The sequence below is a fragment of the Salmo salar genome, chromosome 12 (assembly GCF_965601325.2).
Source record: "Salmo salar chromosome 12, fSalSal1, whole genome shotgun sequence".
Lineage (NCBI taxonomy): Eukaryota > Metazoa > Chordata > Actinopteri > Salmoniformes > Salmonidae > Salmo > Salmo salar.
In genome coordinates this window covers 33583438-33603674 of record NC_138302.1, presented here as the reverse complement: position 1 = coordinate 33603674, position 20237 = coordinate 33583438, and the positions used below count along the sequence as shown (strand labels likewise).

Below are 20237 nucleotides of genomic sequence, written 5' to 3'. Positions count from 1 at the left end.
TCATATAGGTTTGGCTTGGTCCTTCTTCTCGGCTTCTGCTCTGTATCGGTCTCTCGGTTCTCCCCCTCGGTGTGCCACTGTGCTCCTTTTATGTGGCCTCTCTGGCTCGTTGGCACGTTCCCCTAATTATCTCTACCTTGAGCCATCCGTGTTGGGGTGCCCAGCCCGTGTACTCCCAGCAGAGGCACTGTACCTCCCCTCTATCACCAACCCCCGGGGTAGACCTCCCGGGATACCACAGCTGTTTGAAAAAAAATACCTGGAATTTCAGCCTGTTCAAGTGGGATGGAACTTTTGTCCCACATCATCACATCACAAAGTGACCTGATTATAATATACAAATGATTGTTCATCTGGGTAAGGGGATGGGCTCTAGATCATCCTATCAGCCAATCAGGGCTGCATATGTTGTCACGAATTCCCCCGATACTGCTGCTCATTCCGTGCACCAGTTCCGGAGGTCTATGTCGCCGGCCTCTAGGCGTCACTGAACTATCTTATTACACACACCTGATTCCAATTCCCCTGATTAGTAATTGTATATATGTGCTCTCTGTTCACCATTGTCTTGTCGGTTATTGTTCCCATGTCCGTTGGTCTGTGAGTACCTGTGCTTTGTTATTTTGGCTTTCGTGCTGCGTGTATTGCTGGTCTCGTCCCGTGTATTTATTAAAGGTTTTACCTCGCTCTGTTGTTTGGGTTACATCCCTGTACGCGTTTGTTTTGGGCTTTGTCCCCGTGCCTTTTCATGGCATGTTGTCTATTTTTGGTGGAGTATTAAACCCCCTATTACGGATTCCTGTGCCTGTCTCCAATCATGTATACAACGTGACATATGTAAGTATCTTCAAATTTGTTTCCTAACGCCCACACGATCAGGCAAAGCATTTCAATGGCCAAAGGAGGCTCAGCAAAATAAAAGATAAAAAAATATATATTTTTGTAATTTTCATGAAATAAACACACACAGTGATTTATTAGACATACAATGATTTAAAAATACAATTACAAAGACTGCATGGGGGCTTCAAACCGTCACATGACAAAGCATGCTTATAGAAGGATATGCATGTTACATATCAGATGAAAAATGCAGACAGAGCAGTATCCATCAACACCGCACTACAGTTTAGCCAACCGTATGTGGTCTCCCGTGGCAACAAAGCACAAATGTACATGCTGTGCATGTACTGTACTACCTGACAGCTCACTCACACCACGGAGCTCCAGTTCTAATTCTATCACCTAACACTCCGACCCAAATGATGTAGATGCATTAAAATGGGCGTGGCAACCAGACTAGGACAAACATCTCTGTTCCAATGAGGGAACGAGAACATGGACAATCTCAGACCTCTTGGTGTGAATGGGGGGTTTGAGGTATGACTTGGTGCACTGATACCTCCACTTGTTCTGGGTGTTGAGTTGAGGTGACATTCAGGATGTTGAACAGCTTGTGCCAAATGATGTCGACAGTCCCTCTGGGTGGTATTCATTAGGCACCAAACGGAAGGAAGCAGACAACAGGGAGGGACTACTTGGACATGATCCAATAAAAAAAAATGCTCATTTTGGTTTCCCGTATTTTAATGTTTTCTGTTGCATGTCCTAACGAATACGACCCAGGTCTCCTGTTTCTGGCCCTATGGTACAGCTACATGGTGCTCGGACATTGTCGTGCCTGATGGGTAAAATGAACCACTGTCCCATCGGAAAGAGAATTGCATGTGTGTACTGCTCATGGGGATTCTAGAACAGAGCACGCTTCTCCTCGATCCTCGCTCTGGAAGCTGGTAGCTCCGCTTGTTGTGAGGAGATGTAGCCATCTGTGCCAGTTAAACAAGTCTTATGCAATTGTTTTGGTCTTGCTTCTTTATCTTCAAAAGACTTTGCCTCTGCAATCTTGCTAGTCCTAGACTATATCAAAACGATACGAAGGAGAATGGCATCAAAAGAGCAGGGTTCAGTACAATGAAGCTTTTCGCTTTGATGGAAGATTTTCTTCCCTATTCTTACACTGCAAGCTCTGGTGTGAAGCAGAGCTAGAGTCTCAGCACCTTGCTGTTTACATCAAAGTAGCTCCAGCACGACTCCGTTCTGCGATGTTATTCACATTATTGATTTCCAGAGCAATAGCGTTATATAAGCACAGAATATCTAATTCTCCTTCTGTCTGCATAGAGTACACATAATAAAGTCTATCTATCCCTATGAGATTCAGAACAGAAAACATTCCCCATTTCCATTATGCTCTTTCATTGAACTTTGACTTATTTTTCTTTGCCCTTTGAAGGCCAAAATAATCTGGAGAGAAACTGTTATAATTGTAGGCCCATTTATAATAACAAATCAATGTCACTTCTCCCTTTTATTTACACCCAAGGCTATTAGTCCCAAAGCCAACTGCCATTTTAGCGTTACCTGTTCTTTACGTAAATCCCAGGCCTGTGTTGACAGAATGGCCCTCGTCACCATGTTGATATGGCCAGCTGTGGATAGGACAGCTCACCTGACCATCGACCAGCAGGCTGTCAAGGCTGTAATGTAAACCACTCTGAGAGGAGATAACAGTGGCTAGGCTAATTGGACAGGGAGAGGAACACACGGCCCCTCTCTGTGTGCGTGCACGTGGCAGAGAGGCATCGGAGGGCTTCTGGTCCCCATGGCAACGTGGCTGCATTCCCCACTGTGTTCCCTGGGTTGGGTGTGTGTGTGTGACGGAGAAAAAGTGTGTGTGTGTTTAGAGACAGAGATCAGAGTTGCTATGGCTAACCACTTCACTTCTGAACTCTTTCACTCCTCCAAAAATGTTTCTGCTGGCTTGGGTATGTAGTGTTTTCAAGAGAGGGATCCGGTACATCTTCAAACAAACACTAGTGTGGTGATGCAACAAGACAAGCAAGACATTTCAGATAGTGAGGAAGGGGGTCATCTAGTGTCAAATCACAGTGAGTGTTTTTTCATGGTAACGTAGGATGACATGCATCCACAGGAGCTCTTTTCAATCAAAGGTGTTCTCATGCACTCAAGAAAACATTTCTTTAAATTGAATAGGCCCCCCATGGTACTGTGGGGATCAGTGGAGGCTGGTGGGAGGAGCTATAGGAGGACATGCTTATTGTAATTGATGGAATGGAATTAATGGAACGGCGTCAAACATGTGGTCCCTTACATTTTATGTGTTTGATACCATTCCATTTATGCCATTCCAATGAGCCTGTCCTCCTATAGCTCCTCCCACCAGCCACCACTGGTGGGGAGCCACTATGTGGGTGTGTGACACACAGCCTGAAGTTATTCCTCTGTGGTATGTTAGTTTCCATCTCTCTTGAGGCATTTTATAATCACTGCTAAGAGATGATATGGTGAATATTCACAAGTGCCCCTGAAAGAGAATAGGGTGCCATTTGGTACGCACCATATATGTACGAGGATTGCAGTCCTGATAAACTGTGTATGGTTGAATTTACTCAGGCCAACCGATACTCACGATCTCTCATAGTTAGTGTCACTCTCCCCCTCTTGTGGTGGAAAGGGGAAGTGGTTGAAATGCTGCTCTTCCTCTGAACAGAAATGAACCACAAAGAAACATTTTAGTAGTAGTGGACTAAACTCCACTCCGTGGTGAAGGAAGTTTACGATGATCTTCACCAACTGTGTGGAGTCGAGACCAGGCTTTGTGGAATCTAGCTCTGACTACATCTATTCGCCCAAGGTAAATACTTCAAAACATTTAAATGATGAAACGCCCACCTTGTACCTATGTTTTATCTCTGCGGGTTGAATACCTTTCTTAGTTTGCTGAAATCCAAACGTTTTCAATAAATGTTAATCAAATACAGCCACTGACTGTTTGCTCATTGCTTTCGCTCTAAGATGACAACTCAGTGCAAATGCACATCCCCATTGAATCTCAACAAGGAACCAGTTGGTGGTGGTATTTGATTAACGTTTATTGAAAAAGTATTGTTTTCAGCATCCGAAGATGACAAAACATAGGTACGAAGTTAGCGTTTCATAATGAAATGCTTTGAAGTATTGACCTTGGGCGAATCAATGTCATCGGAGCTGGATTCCACAAAGCCTGGTCTTGGCTCCACGTCGTTGGTGAAGTTCATCAGAAACTTCCATCACTGTGGAGTTTAGTCAGCAGTGTAAATCATAATGTATCATGATGACGATTTGTGATGATGGACAGTGTCTTGATTTGAATATCTGATCGTTTTATTGCATGCGGAACATTGAATTAGGGTAGCACCAAGTCTATATCCGACAGTTGAGAATGAAAACACAGACAACTCTTAATATACATTCATAGCATCCGTTACTAATGGAATTGGATGATGATTAGTGTTATTTACTGTACATTTTTTAAATCCGGTGGACTTTCAAATGTTAACCACATGCAGGAACCTCTGACTCCTTTAGCATGCAGTGTTAATGTCTATATGAGAATCACACTGATAGCTTCAGACTGATTTCACGTTTTCCATCAACTGCTTAGCCTGTTCACATTATATGAACCATCCGGCACATAGATATAGAGTTGTGGCCAAACCTACAGACCAGGAGGCGTGTTCATTATGCCGATCCTGTTGCAAATCTTTTCTTGAACAGAAGCAACAGAACGAAATGGGGACAGAACTACCTGCATTTCTCCAATAGAAACTTTTGTTGTCGTTGCAAAACGTTCCTTTTTTGCAACTGTTTGGACTGATGATTATAACCGAGTACACACTGCACCTCTCATGAGGAACTATTAGGTTCCTCAGTGACAATAAGGTGTGTGTGTGTGTGTGTGTGTGTGTGTGTTAACAGGACATTGACAGAACTTTCCTAGTACAGCATGACCCTAATAGTCCAGTCTTGACAGAGGGCATTTTTAACCTGTCTCATTAAAAGCACAGCCAGACCCCGTCTAGCGTTGACTTTAACAGGACCATTTGAGCAAAGCAGGCAGACTTGAAAAGCCTCCCAAAAACCTTGTTTAAATGGACGAAGAAGTGTTTTGCCCCAAAGGTTAGGAGAAACAATGCACTTAGCCCAAGAGGGTGAGATGGGTCACTGTGTATAGATAACCTTTGGACCCCATACTAATGGCGTGTTCACGGACATTTTCAACATGCTAACTGGATGATCAGGCACGTGTATAAATACAACCCATTAGCAATCTGACATTTTGTTTCCTAGTTCCGACTAGCACATGAACGTGGCATAAGGGCCAGAGGAGAAATGGAGAGAGGTTCTTATTTAGGGGTATATCCCAGAGCATCTATTTCCCATATTTAGTCCGTGTAATTTGATCACTCATACTGAAAGTGAAGTTGGCCACAATTGCAGCAGCATAGACTCCAGCAGAGAGCAGCATTTGGCAACAAGAGACAGATTCAACACAGTTGTCCGGTTTGCCCAGTGCTATTCCCTGTATTTCTTTGTCCAGCTGAAGAAATTGATTATAAAATATTTTACATTCTATATCTCCTAAACATCTATTGTTTTAGATCCAAGATGCAAACAAGGTAATTTATGGTATGCACACACAGCCAGCCAACTCAGAAATCACCTGTGCAGTATACTGTGTACAAAACATTAGGAACAGCTTCCTAATATTGAGTAGCACTCCCTTTTTGCCCTCAGAAGAGACTCAATTCATCATAAATAAAAGGTGAAATTTAAAAAAAATCAGGGCATGGACTCTACAAGGTGTCAAAAGCATTCCACAGTTGTGTCAAGTTGGCTGGATGTCCTTTGGGTGGTGGACCATTCTTGTTACACACGGGAAACTTGAGCATGAAAAAACCCAGCAGCGTTGCACTCCTTGATACAAACTGGTGTGCCTGGCACCTATTACCATACCCTGTTCAAAGGCACCTAAATCTTTTGTCTTGCCCAGTCACCCTCTGAATGGCACACATACACAATCCATGTCTCAAAGCTTAAAAACCCTTTAACTTGTCTCCTCCCCTTCATCTACACTGATTGAAGTGGATATAACAAGTGACATCGATAAGTGTGTATAGCTTTCACCTTTTCAGTCCATGTCATGGAAAGAGCAGGTGTTCCTAATGTTTAGTACATCCAGTGTATATTGAACACCTGACTAGGGATACCTAAAACAGCACAATTACCAGATTAATAAAGTTCCTGTTAATGAGGGGGAACATCTCAACTAGTATAAGATATATTTGTGACAGGCCACCTATTGAGGAATGGAATGGACCAGACAACATGATAAAAAATAATATATACACACACACACTACCGTTCAAAAGTTTGGGGTCACTTAGAAATGTCCTTGTTATTTAAAGAAAAGCAATTTTTTTGTCCATTTAAAATAACAAAATTGATCAGAAATACAGTGTAGACATTGTTAATGTTGTAAATGACTATTGTAGCTGGAAACGACAGATTTTTTTATGGAATATCTACATAGGCGTACAGCGGCCCATTATCAGCAACCATCACTCCTGTGTTCCAATGGCACGTTGTGCTAGCTAATCCAAGTTTAGCATTTTAAAAGGCTAATTGATCATTAGAAAACCCTTTTGCAATTATGTTAGCACAGCTGAAAACTGTTGTCCTGATTAAAGAAGCAATAAAACTGGCCTTCTTTAGACTAGTTGAGTACCTGGAACATCAGCATTTGTGGGTTTGATTAGTCTCAAAATGGCCAGAAACAAGGAATTTTCTTCTGAAACTCGTCAGTCTATTCTTGTTCTGAGAAATGAAGGCTATTCCATGCGAGAAATTGCCAAGAAACTGAAGATCTCGTACAACGCTGTGTACTATGCCCTTCACAGAACAGTGCAAACTGTCTCTAACCAGAATAGAAAGAGGAATGGGAGGCCCCGGTGCACAACTGAGCAAGAGGACAAGTACATTAGAGTGTCTAGTTTGAGAAACAGACGCCTCACAAGTCCTCAACTGGCAGCTTCAATAAATAGTACCTGCAAAACACCAGTCTCAACGTCAACAGTGAAAAGGCGACTCCGGAATGCTGGCCTTCTAGGCAGAGTTGCAAAGAAAAAGCCATATCTCAGACTGGCCAATAAAAAGAAAAGATTAAGATGGGCAAAAGAACAGACACTGGACAGAGGAAGTCTGCCTGAAGGCCAGCATCCCAGAGTCGCCTCTTCACTGTTGACGTTGAGACTGGTGTTTTGCGGGTCCATGCATCCAAAGCTCTCTCTATGAATTTGAAATGGTTACATTTCTCCAGCACCATCCATCAGCTTTTTACCAAAATGGGGGTGAAGTAAGCTTTGTTATTGTTTCTACTGCTGCTTGCCGTTTTTAATTAACAATCACATACACCTGGCACTGGCAGATCAACAAGGGTGCATTCACAATAGGTTGACAGTTCTACCCATTACATATACACTGATTTGCACCAGGTTATCAGCCTCTCTCATCTGGCCATCATTTCCTTGTTCTACGCAGCCAAGGAATCCTTTGGACCATGAAAGGAACCTCACACAATGGCTCTTCCATATTCTTATTAATTGATCCTGGCGCTTCCTGGTCCATTTGTGAATGTTTGTTTTCAAGACGTCACACCAGGAAGAGAGTACTCAGGAGGACTAGAAAGGTTTTCCACACAGAACCAATGGCCCCTGCCCCGTTGGCATTGGGCCCCTCAACCCTGGCTTCACCATGCTCTGGTACCAAGCTGCTGGTCAGGTAGGCTCCGGTACTGGGGATCCACAGGGAGCAGTTGTAGGCCCCTTCCCCAGAGACGGTCTTTCTATTCAGGGAACTAGTTATTGTCAAAAACTTTCCATCCTTCACTTGTTTAGTTTTGATTTTAGGGTCCCCAGTCACATTGTTGGGTCCCTGGAACCAGTGCACCTCTCCGTCAGGGTAGACCTCAGTGAAGGTGCAGGTTGGGCCCTCATCACTGATGCTGGGCTGGGCCTCCCTGTAGCACTCTGAATGGAAACAGAGCAAGTTTTTTTTAAACACAAAGAATATGGCTGAGGTTGGAGAGTTCTTGAGAAATGGTGCAATGCGCTTCTGTAAGCCCCCTGACACCATTAGTCATACATTTTGCTCAGTGGAGGCACTAAAGTCCCTTGTACTTCCTGGTGGTTAGGCAATGTCCATTTACTACCACTGACCTATATGCAATATTGACGAACAGTGCAAAATACCAATTGCAGAGGAGGCTGGTGGGAGGAGCTATAGGAGGACTGGGTCATTGTAATGGCTGGAATGGAATAAATGGAACAGAGTCAAACATGACTACCATTCCATTTAACCCATTCCAGCCATTACAATGAGCCTGTCCTCCTATAGGTCCTCCCACCAGCCTCTGGTCAATGGCTTCGGGAATACATGCATGACAGATGTCTAAGTTATGACAGTATTACATGAGTAAGAATGAGCTAGGACACTCGCCTTGCAGCTTCACCGTTGTAGTGGTCTCCTTTACTCCATGATTGGAGCGCAGCTTGCACAAGTACTTTCCCTGCTCCAGTGGCTGTACCTGCAGCAGAGTCAGGGACAGCTGTGTCTGTGGGGTATAACTACACTCCATGGCACTAGGTGTGTTCCCTGGGTGGGTCCTCATCACTCCAGTCGCATTAACATCACACAGGTACTTCCCGTCCTGGAGGACCCAGGCCAGATGATAGATTGACAGCCCCTCCTCGAAGGTGGAGATTCTGCATTGGAGGGTAACACTCTGGTGACATGGCACAATCAGAGAGTCAACAGTGCTTAGCTTCACCAGCTCTGTGGATTAAGGAGATACTAGAGTTAGTTTCTTCACTTAGCTCTCTTGGAATGACTGTGCTCTACTAATGCTTGTTCCTGACTTAAACTATTCCATTTTATGATATGAGCCTACTAGTGTGGGGCCCAAGCTACACTGTTGTCTTTAAAAGTCAAGTTTCAACTTGATTTGCTTACCTGCCGTTGGCTCTGTGTTGCTGAGCGTGACAGCAACACGGAGCCAAAGTATCACAGTTTGCTGGGTGAACAGGTTCATCTTATGTCTCCTGACTTGATCTCCTATAGACGCACACAAGTTACACATGGGTCATGTTACACTAGTACAGTATGTCACTTTCACCCAGTCTACCTGATATTCACCTTCACCTGTTGCAAACACAGTGCACTTCCTCATGTATCTGATTGATCCTTACAAAAACAGTACATATGCAGGATCCTGTTGCAGGATAACTTTTCTGCAATGCAAGACATTATAATGTATTTGATCATTTTCCTTCTGTAGCAAACGGGTTCAAATTAAGATCCGATATCTGTACGCTGTATCAGAATGTTTCTGTCCGACGGAGTCTTGTATAAGCAGAGTGCACTGTGTAATATTTTGCTTCGCAGACCAATCGTTTTTCTTTAAAGGTCCAATGCAGCCATTTTTATCTCAATATTGTTCGGGTCTGTGGGGCCCATTTTCAATGTTTGCTAAAAGAAAAATGATACAATTAATATTTTTTTTCAACCTGAGACTCATTGGCCTTGGCTAATTTTCTGTGAAGAACATGTAAAATAACACATTTTCATTGAGTGCACACTGTGCACCCCCCTACACATTTACAGTACCCGTCAAAAGTTTGGACACACCTACTCATTCAAGTGTTTTTCTTTATTTGTACTATTTTCTACATTGTAGAATAATCAGTGAAGACATCAAAACTATGAAATAACACATATGGAATCATGTAGTAATCAAAGTCTTCAAATCATAATATATCTTATATTTGAGATTCTTCAAATAGACACCCTTTGCCTGATGACAGCTTTGCACACTCTTGGTATTCTCTCAACCAGGTTCACCTGGAATGCTTTTCAAACGGTCTTGAAGGAGTTCCCACATATGCTGAGCACTTGTTGGCTGCTTTTTCTTCACTCTGCAGTCCAACTCATCCCAAACCATCTCAATTAGGTTGAGGCCAGGTGATTGTGGAGGCCAGGTCATCTGATGCAATCACTCTCCTACATTGTCAAATAGCCCTTACACAGCCTGGAGGTGTGTTTTGGGTCATTGTCCTGTTGAAAAACAAATTACAGTCCCTCTAAGCGCAAACCTGATGGGATGGCATATCGCTGCAGAATGCTGTGGTAGCCATGCTGGTTAAGTGTGCCTTGAATTCTAAATAAATCACTGACAGTGTTACCAGCAAAGCACCCCCACACCTCCTCCTCCATGCTTCACGGTGGGAACCACACATGCAGAGATCATCTGTCCACCTACTCTGCGTCTCACAAAGACATGGCGGATGGAACCAAAAATATAAAATTTGGACCTCCAAATTTCCACCAGTCTAATGTCCATTGATCGTGTTTCTTGGCTCAAGCAAGTCTCTTCTTCTCATTGGTGTCCTTTAGTAGTGTTTTTTGTTGTTGCAGCAATTCGACCATTAGGGCCTGATTCACGCAGTCTCCTCTAAACAGTTGATATTGAGATGGGTCTTACTTGAACTCTGTGAAGCATTTATTTGGCTGCAATTTCTGAGGCTGGTAACTCTAATGAACTTATCCTCTGCAGCAGAGGTAACTCTGGGTCTTTCTTTCCTGTGGCGGTCCTCATGAGAGCCGGTTTCATCATAGTGCTTGATGGTTTTTGTGACTGTACTTGAGGAAACTTTCAAAGTTATTGAAATTTTCTGTATTGACTGACCTTCATGTCTTAAAGTAATGGGCTGTCATTTCTCTTTGCTTATTTGAGCAGTTCTTGCCATAATTTGGGCTTGATATTTTACCAAATAGGGCTATCGTCTGTATACCACCCCTACCTTGTCACAATACAAATGATTGGCTCAAACGTATTAAGAAGGAAATAAATTCCACAAATTAACTTAACAAGGCACACCTGTTAATTAAAATGCATTCCAGGTGACTACCTCCTGAAGATGGTTGAGAGAATGCCAAGAGTGTGCAAAGCTGTCATCAAGGCAAAGGGTGGCTATTTGAAGAATCTCAAATATAAAATATATTTAGATTTATTTAACACTTTATTGGTTACTACATGATTCCATATGTATTATTTCATAGTTTTGATGTCTTCACTATTCTACAATGTAGAAAATTGTAAAATAAATTAAAACCCTGGAATGAGTAGGTGTGTCCAAACTTTTGACTGGCACTGTACATTACATATGTGGTGTTTGGGTCGACTGGACCCGGGGGTAACACACGTGTGGAAAGTGTGTGTAGGTGAAAACAAGTGAAAATGGAACAAAAAGGTTTGCTATGTGCCTTCACTCTGTCTTCCTCTTCCCTGGGCCTGCTGTTTCAACATAGGCAAAGAGACAGACAGCACCAATAACCTGTCTGCCTGTCTCCCGCTTTTCTCTCACTCTTTACCCTTTGTAGCATGTGAAACTACACATTATCTTGTGGGAATCTGCAGAATGTTATTACATTCAGGAGAAGGATGCTGGTGCCCCATCCACCCGACCCACAGAACCAACAACTCCAATACCGAAAGTACGTGTGAGTGATGTTGTTGCGTGTGTCTGACTCTCCTACCTTGGCCTGCTGTAACTATGTGAGTGAGATGTTAAGTAAAATTCCTGAACTAAATGTTTTAATCATTCTAGATTGCAGCCGGTAGCAACAAGAAGAAGCGCTGCGATGTGTATGGACCCAAGAAGGACAGGAAGACACAGTACACATGCATCAAGCGCAAGAAATACATTTGCAACACACACACAGTAAAACTCTGCCCCTCATGTGGTGTGTAGCCTGGCCTTAATTTGGTTCAATTGGGCTCATTTCCATAAAACACTATGTAATATTTGTCTTTCCAATTTGTTCAGTTCAAACAATAAACATAAATCGTGATGATAAACCTTGATTCATTTATATTTGTTCAAGATAAACATGATTTATTCCACACGTCTTGAGTATAATACATTTTTGTTTACAAAAATCTATTTTTGTAATTTTTTTTAAACGAATAGCGGTTTTATTGATAAATGTGATGTCACCACGGAAAGGCCAAAACTCCATCCCGCCCCATAGCGGCAGCAGCGTTGCAGTTCTTGCCACAAACCGGTGTGCTTGGCACCAACTACCATACCCTGTTCTAAGTCACTTAAATCTTTTGTCTTGCCCATTCACCCTCTGAATGGCACACATACACAATCCATGTCTCAATTTTCTCAAGGCTTAAAAATCCTTCTTTAACCTGTCTCCTCCCCTTCATCTACACTGATTGAAGTGGATTTAACGAGTAACATCAATAGGGGATCATATCTTTCACCTGGATTCACCTGGTCAATTTGTCATGGAAAGAGCAGGGGTTTTGTACACTCGGTCTATATAAAGCACACGTTTTTGACTGCACTGTGCCTTTAAAAGTACAGCTAGATAAGCTATATTGCGAGAAGTCTGACGGATACAGAAGCAAACTTGACTCACCCCAATGTGAAGAAGTGCTTGTCCCTTGCTTCTTTGAGTAACTGTCTGTTTCTTCTACCTTCTGAGCTCCTTCTCAAATAAATCCTCCCATTTCCTTGTAGGTTCCTTTAGCGAGGTAAGGAGGCTTTGTGGGGCTGCTGCACTTATCTCTGAGAAGGGTGTGTCTCATAACTACCTCTTGCTGCTGTTCTGAAAGAGAGTGAGAGAAAGTGTGTGTGTGACAGAGAATGAGAGAAAGTGTGTGTGTGACAGAGAGAGAGAGAAAGTGTGTGTGACAGAGAGAGTGACGGGTTAATGATAAGTCAAGGGAAACTGTCATATAAAGTTGTAATGGGAGATGTTGCTCTGATTGGGTGCCAACATCAAAGGGTGAGAGTATTGTTGCAGAAATCACTCCCACTCACGTGATTGGCTCATTCATAAGAAGGAAGTGCTTTCACTTGATAGGATTCAGTGTTAACTTTTTTAACGTCATCGCTTAGACATGGTCAAATGGATAGAATGTTTCTTTACGTTTGCTAATAAAAGTTTATGACGGTGTTTTGACTGACATCTTAATCTCACAGGCTGCATATTCATGTAACTCAATGTATTCATGTTGTAGAACAAGGGTGAAAACACAGATGTTCTGCAAATGATCCTGCAGTAACAGGATCTCTGAGAGTGTATGTTATAAAGTTTTTCAAAGGTTTGCGAAGTTCAAAAACATATTTGGCCCCTTTTTTGCTCGAATCCTCTTTTATCACACAGTCTGACAGATGAGATTTCATTAGTAAGTGTTCATGCCACTTTGTTTCCGGAGTAAAAAAAAAAAAACGATTTCCCCCTCTCTGTTAGCGTGACACACACCTACACTCATCACTCCGACGTGCCCTTTAGATTGTCCATGGGCGTTTTGTAAACTAAGTAAATCACTAACCATTGTACCCGACAAGTGGTTCTCCTGCTCCGAGCTTGTATTTAAGCTGTAACAGTTCTACTCTGAGGGAACAGGTCAGGTCCCCCAAACTGTTCCTTGAGTGTTGTGGCAACTCAATATGCATGTAGAATTCTGACTTCTGACTATACCTTGACCCCCCAGTGGTGGATGACCTCCAGTGGAACACCCCAGAGTGGGAGACAACAGCAAAGAGAGAGGAGCCTGGCAGGGTCTCACTGATGGCTGACCCACAGGGCTGACCTCTCTGTTGGACCTATGTGGTTTGCTGTGTGGAAGTGGTGTGTGCGTGCAAGTGTGTGTGTGTGTGTTGCAGTTCTTCTGTCTGTGTGTGTACTGCGTATGGTGTACTCGTGTGTGTGTGTGTGTGTGTGTGTGTGTGGGTGTTCAGGCTGACTGTCTCAGCTCTAGGGGCATCAGTTCTCCTCCCACATCAGCACCGCAGTAGCTGCCAACAACGAAGATATAGAAGACGCTGCAGGCTACATCTCCACTAAAACAATACACCGCTACAGAACAGAGAGCCTCTGCCTGCTTCATCACCAGCCCACTACCACGCTTCCGTTTGAGATTGAACATGGCGGTAGCGTGAGACGAAGAGATTTTCTGCCGCGCTCTGACCTTTTGTGCTGTACCCCCACACTAGGCCGTGTTGACGTAGCAACATGCTGCTTGGATGCCTCTCCTCTGACAGGTGTGTGTATTCCTCAGTACATCTGCATTTTAATGCTCAATTGTTTGGTCTGCCACCAGCACAGCGACCTTATGTGACGGGGAAACAAGCCATGTGCTGAGAGCAACTTTGAATAAAACATGAAGTCTAATAATAACTTTGTTGTCGCCCCCGACAACGGGAAACCTTTGCCAACAACGCCACGCTGCATTTCACACTTTCAGCCAACCGTTTCCCTGCAAATGACAGAATGTGGTGACTCTTTCTATCTCTGTCTCTCTCGCCCTGGCACGACACACTGCGCTACAGTTTATTTTCACAGCTTGTCGACACTCATCCAATACTTAATTGCTGTTGGGCCAGATTATCCCAAAATGCTGAGTTTTTGTCCCCGTAATGGTGTCTAAAAGGATCCAGCTCTAATGTGGGTGACTCATGCGACTTTGCCGAGGTAGTTCGTAAAGTTGTTAAGTTAACATTTTCGAAAGTTGACACTAATTCCACACTGGGAGAGAGGCTGTGGCATGAGTTCCTGCACTCTGGGCAGTTGTCATGGTTATTAGTCAGGTGGATTTACGATCGCATTTCCGTGGTAATCCTAGACCAGAGGCGACAGCGGCCTATCGGTACCAAGCGCATACTTTATGCCCTTCCGCCTCATCCTTCTCCCCTTTTGGGATTTTGGAGATATCCTTGCCTGGCTGTTTTAAGCTTGTACTAGGACAGCTTACTGTATGAATCACACTTCTCCCATATATCATGAGCCAGAGTCCTAAGGGACAAAGTCAAAAGTACACTCCAAAGTACCAATCGTTATTCAACTCCTTAGGCCCTGACCATAATGACTAAAGCCAAAGCTATACAAATCTTCTGCAAAGTTCAGCTAACTTGGTTTGAGATGTACAATTCTGATCGGCACCAAGTTGGCACCAATAGTTTGGAGGACAGTTTTGCTCTTAAACCAGACCAGCTCAGCTCCCTTGAGCAGTGACAGGTATTGCAATGAATGATCTTTTGGTCATTCTCTCTGGCTGAATTTCTTAAGTGGTCTTCTAATGTCTGTCCCCTTTCTCTCTCTCTTAGGACTGGACAAAGCAAGAATAAAAGGGGATGGTTAGCTTACACAGCCAGAGAGCTGTTATATGGGACCTGCAGAGCTGCCAGACCTCTTTACTCGGTCTGCCTCTGAGCAGTTGAAAGGAAAAGGAGCTTTTAGGCCTAGTCCATTAAGGGCAAGCGAGTAACTGTTCTCTCTCTCTCCATTCCATCCCCATCTCTCCACGGAGCTTTTCTCAGTGCTTTGTCCACTTCAGGGGCACTGGGGCATCTTCGAAATGAGATGGAGCGTTGACCAACTCCCACCACATTTCCTACCCACTCAAGCCTGGAAGGCTACAAGAAAAGAAAGTGGTATTTTTTTGTTGTTTCATGGAGAAGTGATGGAGTGAGTGGTAGGCCATGAAAGAGTTGGTTGTACCTCTCACCATTTCTCATTTATATGTGTTGTATGCCCCTTTCTAAGGTAGTTCCTCAGCAGGTTACTGTACTCAGGGGTGTTTTTAGACCTTTTTATCACAAAAGAGTTGATTTTAAACATCTAAGAACTCAAACAATAGTGTGAAAACAATTCTTCAAAGAGGAAAGCGAATTTAAAGGAAATGAATTGTACTGTATTCAAATGAAAGAATGAAGGGACATTTGGGACTTTCCCCTTTTTCCCATGAATAGGCCGTTTATTCAATGGCTTGTAGCGGCTTGCTAGAACATTTCTGTTGCATGTGTCAAGGTTTGGCACAGCCTTATAACCTTTTCCCCCCAGGAATGAATTCTCATTTTATAATTTCATACATGGTTGCAACTTCTACATACCAGTCACAGTAAGGTGGGACTCTCCTGTGCATCTAATATTTTGCTACACCACAACATCTAACATCGAAATGTAACATTGTTATCATGTGTGAGTCATGTGTGAGACAATACGAATGAGGACTATTGGGAACTTTTCTCCTGCCTGTATCCACCACAAGGCCAATGAAAAGCCATTTGAAGCCCCATCAGACCTTGCGACTTTCTCTTTCACTTCAACTGCCACATGCGACCACAATAACCCAACGACAGACAATATTATATCTGTTGGATGGGAGTCATTGACACATGGTGGAAGAATGGGCATGCTGGGCCGACTGTTACACAAAGTAACACAGAGGAACTGACATTCATAGGTGGCCACCTGGCTTTGATTTTCTCTCATAGAAGATGCATCTCATTACTCTAAAGCAGCTGCTTTCCACGTTTCCTTTGCCTCATCCACTCCACTGTTGAAAGATTCCACAAAAAAATACCCATCATGTTGCTTTTGCCTGCACTGTATTTTCATCTTAGTGCAGATAAATGGGAGAAGAAGCCACTTTAGACTATTGAGATGTTCCCAAAGTTCTGTACAGGCTCCTTCACTCACAGTAAGCAACAGCAGCACTCAGACCCACGAAAAGGTGTTGCATGGCCAATCCGATGTCTGCATTCCTACTTCTTGTGCTTCGCAGAGCTATTATGAAGGAAGTAGTCAAGGAAGTAAGTTTGTGCTTATATAGGAACTCCTGCCCCCACGTACAGTCAACCAATCATGTCAACGCGGAGCTATACAGATCCTTCCGCATTGTTACAAAATTTGAGAGGCGCACGACTATGCGGTATAGAGTTTGATTTGGCCTCTGCCCCCTCTCATTGACACCATGGAAATTCATTGTTTGCAGAAAACGGGATCCCACATTATAGTGAATGGAAAAATGCTGATCTTCGTGATAAATCTTTGTGTAAATAAAATACAAAATCAAAGACAATCATGGCACCAAAAACTGCTTCTAATACACCAGATGTATGTCCTTGAACCGATTATTTTTAAATCACACACAGAAGAAGTTATAAGAATAATTTTGTAACTAATGGCAGTTACTCAATGAGGGGACAGCAATGAGCTAGCCTGAAACGTCACTTCCTGGAGTAGCTCAAATTGTGCATGTTATGTCTCCATGAGACACCATCTTAATAAAGGGGAACTTCCTCCTAGAACCAACTTCTCTGGTTATAAACGGCCTATGTGACATTGATATGAGTCAGAAACATTAATTATAGTGTCAAAATTGACTACAAAATGTAAATAAGAGTTTTTGTCACAAAGTCAGTCTCGTCCAAAAACGAGATTTGGAAGTGAGTGCGTCATGACGAGTACGGGTTGGGTATGGATTACTTACATATTCATGCCCACTTTTGCTAATGATGTACAATTTGCAAAGAGATGCACAAGGTGGGGTCCACCCCCACCTGCCATGTGTTGTGGTCATGTTGTCAAGTCTGCAATACATGGACACTTGCTCAGCATAGTGAAAATTGGCTTCCATAAAGTTGATGCAAACTTCTAATACATTCAACAATGTTGTGCAAGATGGCAAGGAATGTATTACATACAACAAACGTACGACACGACAGCTGTGACTGGTGTGTGGTGAGTAGCTAGCTAGATAGCTATAATACTGGGATCTAGCTAAATACATAGCCTCTCCCTAAGGGTGGGTATAATTTGTGGAACATTCCAACAGGAATCTCTTCCAAAAACTTTGTAAAGTACAAGGTTGCCAACAAACAACGCATACAAAGTAGCACGATCAATTCATCTTGCTAACTAACTGCCAAATAGGCATCAACTCGCCACATAGCTTATTCTTAATGTTTATCCATAGGCTACCAGAGTGAGGACAGACATTTTTCGGCGAAAAACTTAATGAAATAGCCCACTCCCTACCTGGTATCTTATTCGACAGCTATACAGCTTTGTACGCGCTATTTGGTGGCAACCTTTTTTGGAACAGATTCCTGTTGGAATGTTCCACAAATTATACCCACCCTCTCCCTAATGTGTAATGTGATGTAATGTCATAGAGTGGTAGATTTGCATAGCTAACGTTGCACCTGACGATAAGGTTTGATAGGATGTAATGTTAGCCAGCTTGCTATCGATAATGTTTCAACTTGAACTGGCTAGCTAAGAAGATCCCTGCTAGCTAACGTTATCTAGTTAGCCAATTCATTTAAACTCGGACAAAGATATTGATAACTAGCCCGGATTTGCAAGTTAGGTAGTGAGCTACTATTATGAGAACAGACATGTTGTTTGGGTTAGCACTCGTTCTCGATAACTCAGACCCTGTCGGCATTCTGCCTTTACTGTAATGGAACTGGAAGTCCTGATCAAGGGCTAGGTTAGAACCAGCTAACGTTAGCTAGCATTCAGGGGCTTCGTTTGCTTCTAGTGCTGAAACAACATGCCTGTTCTCAAGAAAGTCTATTGTGTATTGTCTAGCGCAAAGATAAAGGATGGTACCTGTCTAGCCTGAGTACCAGTCCTTTTAGCTAACATGCTACAAATACGTGTCAGCAAGCATTCAGCAAGGGAACATTAAACAGCTGGTTGCATAGTAACAACGTCAGCGTCACTGGCCTGAATCTCAAACACGAGACGTATGTGGCAGGGTCTACAGACAATCACGGATTACAAAAAGAAAACCAGCCCCGTCGCGGACATCAATGTCTTGCTTCCAGAAAAATTAAACAACTTCTTTTCTCGCTTTGAGGAAAAAAACAGTGCCACCGACGCGGTCCACTACCAAAGACTGTGGGCTCTCCTTCTCAGTAGCCGACGTGAGTAAAACATTTAAATGTGTTAACCCACGCAAGGCTGCCGGCCCAGACGGCATCCCTAGCCACGTCCTCAGAGCATGCGCAGACCAGCTGGCTGGCTGGTGTTTACGGACATATTCAATCAATCAATCTCTATCCCAGTCTGCTGTCCCCATATGCTTCAAGATGGCCACCATTGTTCCTGTTCCCAAGAAAGCCAAGGTAACTGAACTAAATGACTATCGCCTCGTAGCACTCACTTCTGTCATCATGAAGTGCTTTGAGAGACTAGTCAAGGATCATATGACCTCCACCCTACCTGTCACGTCACCCTAGACCCACTTCAATTTGCTTACCGCCCCAATAGGTCCACCGACGATGCAATCGCCATCACACTGCCCTATCCCATCTGGACAAGAGGAATACCTACGTAAGAATGCTGTTCATTGACTACAGCTCAGCATTCAACACCATAGTACCCTCCACGCTCATCATCAAGCTGGAGGCCCTGGATCTCAACCCTGCCCTGTACAACTGGGTCCTGGACTTACTGACGGGCCGCCCCCAGGTGGTGAAGTTAGAAAACAACAGCTCCACTCCACTGATCCTCAACTGGGTCCCCACAAGGGTGCGTTCTCAGCCCTCTCCTGTACTCCCTGTTCACCCACGACTGTGTGGCAATGCACGCCTCCAACTCAATCATCAAGTTTGCAGACGACACAAAAGTGGTAGGCTTGATTACCAACAACGACAAGACAGCCTACAGGGAGGAGGTGAGGGCCCTCGGAGGGTGGTGTCAGGAAAATAACCTCTCACTCAATGTCAGAAAAACAAAAGAGATGATCGTGGACTTCAGGAAACAGCAAAAGGAGCACCCCCCTATCCACATCAACAGAACAGCAGTGGAGAAGGTGGAAAGTTTTAAGTTCCTTGGTGTACATATCACCGACAAAATGAAATGGTCCACGCACACAGACAGTGACACCTACAACACCCGATGTCACAGGAAGGCAAAAAAGATCATCAAGGGCAATAACCACCTGAGCCACTGCCTGTTCACCCCGCTTCCATCCACAAGGCAAGGTCAGTACAGGTGCATCAAAGCTGGGACAGAGAGATTGAAAAACAGCTTCTGTCTCAAGGCCATCAGATTGGTAAACAGCCATCACTAGCACAGAGAGATGGATGCCTACCTACAGACTTGACGTCATTGGTCACTTTAATAAATGGAACACAAGTCACTTTAATAATGCCACTTTAAGAATGTTTACATATCTCACATTACTTATCTCATACGTACAGTTGAAGTCGGAAGTTTACATAGACCTTAGCCAAATACATTTAAACTCAGTTTTTCACAATTCCTGACATTTAATCCTCGTAAAACATTGTCCTAACAGTGGACATAAGGAGAGATGAGACAAAATTAGCCAGTTATATGCTGAAAGCTGAGTTGACTGAAGACCGGGCATTCAACTTACAGTTGTTGATATCATTTCCACGGTAACATGTCTTTACATGACATAATAAAACTTAAAGTTGCAAGCTACTTTCGTAGTAAGGTGT

General features: G+C 43.4%; 1 protein-coding gene across 5 annotated transcripts in view; it reads right to left on the bottom strand.

Moving 5' to 3' along the window:
• Positions 1–4193: 4193 nt before the first annotated feature.
• LOC145859434 (CD276 antigen) overlaps positions 4194–20237 on the bottom strand; it is a 38422-nt gene continuing 22378 nt past the window's right edge. The window contains exons 1-6 of one of the 5 annotated variants that reach the window (XM_082958862.1): positions 18376–18699; positions 17249–17348; positions 12388–12576; positions 8911–9012; positions 8398–8733; positions 4194–7928 (exon numbers count right to left, since the gene is read on the bottom strand). In XM_082958862.1, the coding sequence (XP_082814988.1) occupies positions 7552–7928; positions 8398–8733; positions 8911–8989 (792 nt within the window). In that variant the 5' untranslated portion in view covers positions 8990–9012; positions 12388–12576; positions 17249–17348; positions 18376–18699 and the 3' untranslated portion in view covers positions 4194–7551. Of the gene's footprint in view, positions 7929–8397; positions 8734–8910; positions 9013–12387; positions 12577–16455; positions 17206–17248; positions 18700–20237 lie in introns of those variants that run through there. The other 4 variants (XM_082958861.1, XM_082958865.1, XM_082958863.1 and 1 more) reach the window with 4 other exon arrangements.